The following is a 10,041-nucleotide window of genomic DNA, read 5'->3' on the forward strand; positions in this document are numbered from 1 at the left end:
AAAAACAAAAAAAAACAGTAATCTCCACTCACTCAAAGGCCCATCTAGCTGATTTTTATTTTTTACTTTTTTACTTTTAGGAGGAACGGGAGACAAAACAACCTCTGTTGTTCCTCCAGCCCTGCCTGGATCTTGCCAATAGAGCATAAGATAGACAGAGGGCTCTAATCTGTAAATTATTTAACCTGCTGAATGGGGTTGTTATAAATTGACCAATTAAATATAGGGGATCACTTATCAAATGCAACAACTTTAACTTTAGGAAAATTAATTCTAAGTTATTCCTTCTGATAAAAATTAGCCAGAACATTCATCTGCTTTTTAATATCACCCCCCATCAAAGACGTTATGACCAAATAACCTGCATATAAAAGAATGCTGACTTCCTATTTTCTATGGCAGCTGGACACGCATCCAGTTCCCCAAGCAGTTGAACCAAACCACTAACATAAAGGTATACTCCAGAGTTGAGAGCAATGGAACAAAATAGGAGACAGCTTGAGTGCAGATGTAGAAGAACTAGTGGGTGCAATCAGACATTGGTGTGTGCCTGGTAGGGTTTATTCAGGGAGAGTGAAGGCGGCAAAGAAACATCATCTTGCTCCCTCTGTTGCATCATCTATGTGTTACCCAGTGGAGCCTTTCAGGGTCATCCAGGGCCTATTACATGCTGGCCCTAACTAAGGACACTGTCAATCCATCTGAGGCTTGCTGTAATACATTTGCGAGGCACTTCCTGAATAAAATCTCTTGTGTCCGCCAAGACTTAAACTCCAGTGTTACAGCAGGTGAATCTGGTGAGGTATACAGAGCACAGCCTTGTCCAGTTTTCTTGGGTGAGTTTCAGTTGGTACAGCTCAAGGACATCAACAAAGTGCTTGAACAGGTTCATGCAACCACTTCTGTATTAGAGCCTTGACCTTCTTGGCTTATAAAAACTGGCAGGGAAGGAACAGTTGACTCAGCCAGGGAGGTGCTTAATTCCTCCTTGCAAGAGAGAGTGGTTCTGAGATGCCTGAAAGAGGCAGTGATGAGAGCACTCCTGAAGAAACCCTCCCTAGACCCAGAAAACCTAAATAATTTTAGGCCAGTGGCAAATGTCCATTTCCTGGGCAAGGTTCTAGTTTCCAACCAGCTCCAGACAGTCTTGGATGAGACTGATTATCTAGATCCATTTCAGTCAGGGTTCAGGCCGGGTTTTGGCACAGAAACAGCCTTGGTCACCCTGTCTGATGAACTATGTCAGGAGAGAGACAGGAGGTGTGTGATCTTGTTGGTTCAGTACCATCAGCCATGGTATCCTGCTGGGACGATTGTCTGAGTTGGGAGTGGGAGGCACTGCATTGCAGTGGTTTCACTCCTACTTGGAGGGTCAGCTCCAGAAGGTGGTACTTGGGGAATATAATGTATTTTTAATGGTTTTGAATCTTTGTGAAACACCCAGAGAACTTTGGCTATGACTATATTTATTTATAGAAATAAAATAAATGACATGAAGTGAAAAGGGGTGCCAGAACACACCTCTGTTTAACTTCCTTTAAATTCCTAGTTGGAATTGGGTCTGACAAAAGCCCACTCCTACCTGCTCTATCTTGATACAGACTTTCAAGAAACATCAGGAACCTAGGATCTATATCAAGGAAAAAATATTTGGTCCACAAACAGTTCCTATCTATCAAATCAAAAGCTGATGATAAGTTTAAAAAAGTTAATGATAATAAGATGATAAGTTAAAAAAAAAAAAGTAAGGTTGGACTGGGAGTCAGGAGATCTGGTTCTTCTAGTCCCCACTCGGCCATAGAAACTCACTGGATGACTTTGGGCCAGTCACAGACTCTCAGCCCAACCTACCTTATGGGTTGTGAGGATAAAATGGAGAGGAGGAAGATTATGTGTGCTGCCTTGGGTTCCTTAAGGAGGAAAAAAGGTGGGATATAAATGTAATAAATAAACAAATAAATAAATACTTCCTCAAAGAGCAACAGTGATCAATAGTGGAATAGGAGCTCATAAACCCAGCTTGCTCTTTGTACAAAATACCGTTAAGGAAGGCCCAATCCTGTAACTTACTAAGAAGAAAAGTAGCATTTTCTAGAAAGAATGTCAAACAGACTAATTGGTCTGTAGTTCTGAGAAAGAAAGGGATGGTTTAAAGCAGAAATAAGCAAAAAGGCTGCAGTGAAAATAAATTTATTTCTAGCTAAAACCTAACCTCAGAGCTGTATCCAGTGGTCTTGTTCCACTAGCACAAAGCTTCTACTGCTTGCTGAAATCCCATTTTTATCCTCATGTAAGTGTCAAATCCAATACTTGATTCTGCTTCCACAAGCCATTGCATAATTCATTATGGCTTCACTGTGCAAGGTGCTGCTTGTGCCAGTTGGTTGCTTGTACTGGTTGCTTGTACTAGCAGTCATGCCAGTACTAGCAGAACAACACCTCTTTCACTTTTTCCACAAGCATATTGTTGGATACAGCATTAACCTACAGTTCATACTCTGTCCTTAAGATCCAAATGGCAGATTACATGCATATGTGTATAATGGCAGCCTGATGGCTCATCTAAAGGAAGAAAAGCCACCTCTAGTGGCAACCATTGGGAAGAGAAGATGGGGATGGATTTAACCTTTCCCCACTTGTATTTCTCCTCTCCAAATTGCCCTTTTTTCAGTAATACTCCCCCCTTGGAGGCTTTAAATAAGTATTTTCCCATATTTGAAACCCTGTCTCAGAGGAAGTTGCCATGGGGAGTGGGTTAGAACAGGGAAAGGACAGTTCTCCATTCCTGATTACCCTCACCAGAAGCGAATCTTCTCCTCTGTCTACCTGGACCGTTAGGCTGCCATTGTACACATATGAATGTAATTTTGGGCTTTAGTTACTGTCCTGCCAGTGTACTATTTCATAAGATTACCTTTCATTATTAAGTGCCTATCTTTTTCGATTACAGTGGCCTTTAATTGCTTTCAGTGATGCCGTCAGGATAATGTCCTGATCCTCCTTTTGTTCTGCCCAAAACTTATGGAACACTCCAAAACTCAAATCGTTCTCTTTACCTGAAAGAGGCTAACACAGCCTTCCCCAATCTGGTGCCCTCCAGATGCTTTGGATTTGAACTCCCAGGATTCCTGACCATTTGCCATGCTGGCTTGGGCTGAAGGGAGTTGAAGTCCACAACATGTGAAAGGCACCAAGTTGGATAAGGCTGGGCTAGCAGCTTGTTGCCTTCCAGGGCATGGGAAAGGATCATTGTCACAAGTAGGGTTGCGAAGGGTTGTTATGTAAAAACCGCAGCTAGAATGAGTGCACATGAGTCACCTCAGAACAGAGAGCAGGAAAAAGTGTGTTAGAGGGACATGCACATGTGGAAATATTAGACACCTGTTTGAAATCATAGCAGTACAAATATGCTGTGAATAGACATTATTCCAGCATCAGATATGGCAGATGTCATACAGGTTGGGTTCCTATGCCTTTAGTAGTTGCATAGAAAGGAGAATTTTGACCAGCTTCTCACAACACTTGAGCAGTAAAAGAAAAGCAGCACCTAATAATGCTTCCTGTGGAATCTGGCCCCTCCAACCTGAGTAAGCGACCTAGGGTGTTTTATCATAGATCTAGTAGATGCCTTTCCCAGCCAGGAGATCCAATTAGTAATTGCATGAATTTTTAAAGAATACCAGAGGGGCAGGGGAATCTAGATCGAGACCATGGTGTAGGGAGCAGGGGCCTTTAATCCTTTCTCCCTACTATGTTCTTCTTACCCCACAGCTATATACTTTATTTAAAAAAAAACATTTACACAATTACTAATAGTGTGTATTTGCCTTCTCTTTCCTACAACCAAACCTAGAAGTGGAGCACTGAATAGTTACTCCATCTGGGGTCTCGTGTGAATAGCACTAGCTTTTCCTGGGGAAAATGCCAGTGTGAGCATGCCTTCAGCTAACTGGCAACGTGGATGGGAAAGAGGTTAGCTAGGGCCACAGCTTGGGGAAGGGGGTTGCCAGTTGGCAGGCAAACAGATATGGAAATGTGTGTGAGCAAAACACCGCTTTAGGGCTTGAGAAGCCACAGGCTCAGTCAGGATGCATAAGGAAAGGCTCCCAGGCTAGATGTGGGCCATTTTAATATTTCACCTTGGATTCCAAAAAGCTTAAGGTCCTGGTGATCTGTGTGCAGTCAGTGGCTTTAAAATCTTCTCCCAGAAATGAAAGTTTGAGGTATCTGACTATTGATTCATATGATTTTTTAAAATATATTTTTCCATATGAAAAATTGTTACTAACGTAACCGTTGCCTGATTGTGAGACATCATTAAGGTAGACCTACTTTCCAAATATCTTTCTGTTATCTCATCCCAGGTTGCCTTTCATGCAAAGTGAGCTGCTGTTACACAGATCATGTAGTGGGGCCATGAATCATCCTGGCATTCTGTCAACATGAAAAATTATACATAGATGAAACCATTAATTTTTAGCATAGATAAAACAAACAAAAAAACTTTTTTTTTAAGAATGAAAAAGAATCAAGGAACATGCAGTGGCCGATATGAAGGCTTTTAGATTCTAACACAGGGATGTGCAATTTATGGCCTTCCAAATGTTTTAGCCTGAAACTCCCATCGTCTGTCACCATTGGCTATTCTTGCCAGGGCCAATGGGAGTTGTTGGTCAAAACATCTGGAGGGGTAGTTGCCCACTTTTGCTCTAACAGTATACATCAGAGTTTTCGTCTATTGATGGGATTCTTATAATTTCCTCTCCTTTCTCAGAGGAATTGGTATGTAGAGGTTTGGTTCAGTATTAATAAAAATATGAGTTGCAGCAGATGGGCAACATTGTTTAAAAGCTCTTTACTGGGAAAGAGCTGATGAAATGACATTTGCATTTGCAGAAGTCTCCTGGGACATGTCAAAGCCACAGTAGCAACAACTGTGCTCGATTGCAGCATGCATTTTTCTGTTCCTTGGAGCATTGATTATAATTGTGCTAGGGAACTAACTACAGGAGTTGCATGCTCTCTTGCGTACACACATACATACAAATGCTCTCTAAATGTGTTCTCTAGCTTTTGAGTTAAATAACTGTATCTTCAATGAGAAGAAATAAGATTAAGGCTGCAGTCCAGAACACATTTATTAGATTCAGCCCCACTGCACACAGTGGGATTTACTTCTGAGTAAAAGGATAGGGTTGTACAAGTGCTGAGTACTAGTCATAAGTGCCTTTGGGGGATGACTGAATGGGAGCTTATGTAAAATGGCAATATTTAAATGGACATTGCCTTATGTCTTTCAGGGAATCAGAATGTTACATGAAGCTTTGAAATGAAATATGGGGGCCAGACATGGGGGTACTTACTTAAGTATTCACTTAAACTGTGTAAATAAAGCACATAGCAAAATTGTCATCTTGAAACATTCCTAGCATTGAAAACAATCACTAGCCCTGTAACAACAAGGTTACATGACCACTTAACTCCCAAGATTGCAAGCTGACTCTCACATCTATCCCCCAACTTAAATTTGTTTACATGGCTGAGGGGTCAGTTGGTCAGAGCTTCAGGTAAAATGACCATGTGAATTATACAGCAGATACCTTGAACCTGTAATATTGTAATAAAAATGAAAGGCAAGAGCTTCATGTTATACTTCTCTCCAGAGGAGATAGGAAGCATAGTCCTCTCAGGACAGCTGTTGGGGATGCTATATACTTTTATACATTTTCCTGAATTTTGGTTTGCCACAGCATCTGTTCCAAGGGTACATTCAAGGATCTGGCATCAATTTACTCTTGTTCACCTGAATACAGATATTGTACAGCTTGTGCAGATGTAAAAAGCAACATATACATGGCAAACACTTCACAGGTAATTCCACTGGTGATGTTTCCTCTGTGGTTCCATGGGTGTGGGCACGTTGCTCTTCTAGGAATTGCATCATGTAGCAGTAGCTAAAGTTTTCTCCTGCTGAATTTTCTGCACATTACTCTGGCATGATAGCCAGTGTTGTGTGCTAAGCAACTCCTAATTATTGTCAGTGATATCTTGGATGCTGGGTTTTTTAGTGGGGGGGGGGGCTATGGTAAAACAGCATAGTTGGTATATTTATTCCACATACCAAAGCCACAGAAATGGATGGCTGCTTGGGCTGTCAGAAGCCTGCGGCAGACAAGGCATTTTATAATAGAGGAGCTTTTCACCTCCAGTTCTTTTTCAACTGTTTGAAAACAGGAAAATAACAACAAAGGAATAAAGGGATGCAGCTAATAGTACAGCCCATATACAAGCGACCCAGTGCAACACCATAAGCAAATTCTGGTCTTTCCTGGCAATGATCCACAGCCAAGGACCCTCATTTATTTTATGTTATTAAAATATTTCTAAACTGCCATATATGTTAGCCCTTAGGTGATGTACTTCAACCATTCGCATGACTTTGACATGTGGAATAACTATGCCAGCTTTGCTGTTTTACCACAGTCTCCCCACCCCAAACAATAATATAAGATCGTTAATTTTAAAAACTTATGACAGGGTTGCAGCAAGATTTTGACACACCCTTTCCCCAAGAGCCAGAGCTTGGTCCTGCCAAAACTATAGTGTCTTCCCCAGAAGATACAAGGTGCATGGGGAAATTCCACTTTCACCACAATTGTGACCACTCTGCCAAATGAGCTGCGAATGTCACTAGAATCTGCAGTTGCCAGCAGTGTTGTTAGGGAGAAGAGTTCTAGCCTAAGGTTAGTTCACATTGCTTGTCCAGCTTGACTTTAATGTGTCAATAAAAGATGACAGAGATAACTTTCATATCCCCTTTCATCGCCAGTTTAATAGTTTTCACTTTAATCAGCTCACACATTCAATGGAAATCATCAGATGTTGAGTGATTTAAGGCAGCCAGCTAAGGTCCCACTCTCCGCTGGTGTATGCTTAGCCTGTCCTTCATTCTGTGCCTCCCTTGGCCACTCTGGCAAGCGTAACCCAAACCGTCTAGGCAGCATGGGGAACAAGCCTTGAAGGTGCAAACAGCTAAATTAATCCCATCCAGTTAAACAAATCCAGTCAATAGAATAGACCAGTTCCTATGGAAATAGAGGCAAGCTTGACCAAGAGATTAATTACTCCTGAAGAACTTCATCTCAAAACGTGTAGAGCAGAGATTTTAGAGATCTGTACAATGAATAAACAATTACCGTAGGCCATAAAAAAAGAGCAGATCATTTTAGAGATTTGTACAGCGAATAAACAATTACCATAGACCATAGTTAGAGGCACTCTGGATTTTTTCCTTCCTGGTGTTCTTTGCACAATGAAAACAAAGCAAATCCTGCACCAGCACTCCTGCTCTGCCTAAAATCTACACTGTGTAAGTGAGGGAAGCAACTACACTTCAGTCAGGGTCCCTTAGAGTATCTTGCATTTGTCAACGTGGATGGAGAGGGGCAAGGAAGGGACCACGATAGAACAATTCAAAAAGGGCATTTTTTTCAGGTTTTCAGGATTTATAAAAAAAGTATTAATTCATACTGCACTGCAGGTGGTGTGGCCCGGTAATGGGACATAAGTTTAAAGTGTTACGATGAATGTCATCTTCTTTCAATCCTGTCAGTTTGTCTCTGTGTCTGTAGGTACAACCTCATTTGGAGATTACGTGACCAACACACACACACACACACACACACACTCATAACTTCATGGGTTTGTCTATTTTTAGAGATCAGCTTCGTATTGGATACATTCAGATACACATAACCACAATCCATACCAATGTTCCTTATCCCTGCTTGGTTTGCAGGGGACGATAACTACATTGCCAGCATAGCAACAGATACAGTCTTCATCTGGCAGGAGCAATGCCAGCGCAGACTTGTATTATCCCACGTTCCTGCATTCAGAGGAAATCACTCGTAAAGAATGAAGCTGAAAGCAGGCAGGAGTGAGGAATGACCCATGAAGACAAGCGGGCCCATTACAAGTCTTGTGTGGCTTCTATTTGGATCCACTGGACGTGCCCCAAAGATTATACTTCGTATATTGTTCTTAACAATATGTAGATGCATATGCTTGTTTTTAAAACTTTTTATTCTAATAAGATTTTCTTTATTTTTTAGGCTGCCTTGCTACAAGTTTGAGCACTGATCTTACTGCATCTGTAGGGACAGAGGCAGCAGACCAGATGTCACCAACACTAAGTGCCACAAAAAGCAAGCTCTCTGGGAAATTACACCGATCTGCCAGTGTTCTCAGCAAATCTTCAAGTTAAAGTGCTTTCAAAGCTAAAGACAATTAGGAGGACACATTCTTTAAATTCTCTTCTTACATTAAATAATTTACTATATCAGTGGAAGTGGTAACTTTTGGAGAATGCATAATGAAATTCTTTTGGCTATAAAATCATAGTTCCTTAAGTTTCAGACTCAAAATGTTCATGTTGATCATTTGAATTATGTAATATGTCTTTCACTTGATAATTTCTGCTACTAGAGCACTGAAGCCAAGCGTTCTTTTTGCAAGCTTACCATTTAATTGTGATAAGTTATTTTCTTGTTTTACTATAGCTGCAGTCGCATATCACTGGAAGAAAATGCGAAGAATAACTGAAAACTAACTAATTTCCCAATTGTGAGATTTATAATTTCATTATAATTTAAAATTTAGTAGGCGGAAGCTTATTTTCACGTTACTAATGGAGAACCCAATCCAAAGTGAAGTACATTTAAGTCCCGATGCTGCCAATAGGGAGATGGGCACATGATTAATTCTCTCCTGCTGAAATCAGTGGGACTTAAAAGTGCTTAACTTTGGCTGAATTGTACCCAGACTACTAAAAATATGAATGAATTGTTTTTCAATGTTTCCTCAAATATCCTATTTCTTTTCCATTATTTATTTCCAAAGACCATTCTTGTGCAAATAAGTAAAGAGCATTCAATGACTTTTCTGAGCTACTTATATCAGAAAAACACTGATAGTTGAATAAAACAGTAAAACCTAGATTTAAGTTGCTTGGTTAAAATGTTATTTTGTATTCAAGACATATATTTCTATGCTATTTAAAACTTCCTCTTTGTAAGTTAAAAGTGACACATGTCAACTCAGAGTTCCCACCCTTTAATTTCCTTTGTAATAACATTGGACCAAAGTTAGTTATTCCCCTACTACATGATTAGCCATGTGGTCTGATTTTAATCATGTCCAGAATCACTTGCTACTTCATCAGTATAGAATGGATATTCAGTTGACCATCTGAGAAAATGTGAATCAACGTAAAGTTTATCATGAAGTCAGTCCAGAACAGCTATACACATAAAGTTCAAAGTTAAACTGGTTCGAACACAGCTCTGACATGTCTTTCATATATTCTGCAGGGCACAAGAGCCATGTTCAGGCTCACACACCCTCCCGCACCATGCTTCGATCTTTCAGTATGTTCTAAGGAAGTGCTTACACAAGTAGGTCTTGCTTAAGCAGTCAAATCCATCTCAGGTTTTGCAGCATGGTGCTTGAGGATACATGAGCCTGTAGGTGGCTCCCACACCTTGCTGCATGTATGAACTGCATACCAGTATGAGCCATATCATATGCCAGTGTGGACCAGCTTTATTTTCATACTTCGTGTGTAGCCTGGAACTATGAGGATGAAGTCAATCACACTGATTCTCCCCACACAATTGTAGCCCAGACATTTGGGTGGCAAGGATCCATGCAATTGGCCCCACCTGCAAAGTTCCAGGCTTCCAGATATTGGCTTGAGGGGCTTCTCTATCACTGCAGTAACAAATTAAGATGCCACCTGTTCTCAGGCATTTTTTAATCAAACTGTTGCCAGTTCGCTAAAGGTCAGATGTTGCCATGTATATAGTTAGATGTGGATTTGGTTTTCATCTGCTATTTTTATGACAATGAATTTAGTTTTGTTGCACTCAGTTTGGTGTTAGGAAAACTGTACTGTAGATAGTGCATATAACTAATAGCTAATCTCTTTTTGTACTGGTGTGGAGAAAACTATAAAAATTACAGTGATGTAATTTAATAAGC

General features: G+C 40.5%; 1 protein-coding gene across 6 annotated transcripts in view; it reads left to right on the forward strand.

Moving 5' to 3' along the window:
* RALGAPA2 (Ral GTPase activating protein catalytic subunit alpha 2) overlaps positions 1-8,997 on the forward strand; it is a 280,593-nt gene extending 271,596 nt beyond the window's left edge. For all 6 annotated transcript variants that reach the window (XM_084850725.1, XM_084850734.1, XM_084850726.1 and 3 more), the window contains one exon: positions 8,115-8,997. Coding sequence is in view for 2 of the 6 variants with exons in the window: in XM_084850734.1 (XP_084706860.1) it covers positions 8,115-8,266 (152 nt within the window). In the remaining 4 variants the exon portion in view is untranslated. The remainder of the gene's footprint in view (positions 1-8,114) is intronic.
* The last annotated feature ends 1,044 nt before the right edge of the window (positions 8,998-10,041 follow it).

The sequence above is a fragment of the Heloderma suspectum genome, chromosome 4 (assembly GCF_057233095.1).
Source record: "Heloderma suspectum isolate Gila_16-S chromosome 4, 16-S_ref, whole genome shotgun sequence".
Lineage (NCBI taxonomy): Eukaryota > Metazoa > Chordata > Lepidosauria > Squamata > Helodermatidae > Heloderma > Heloderma suspectum.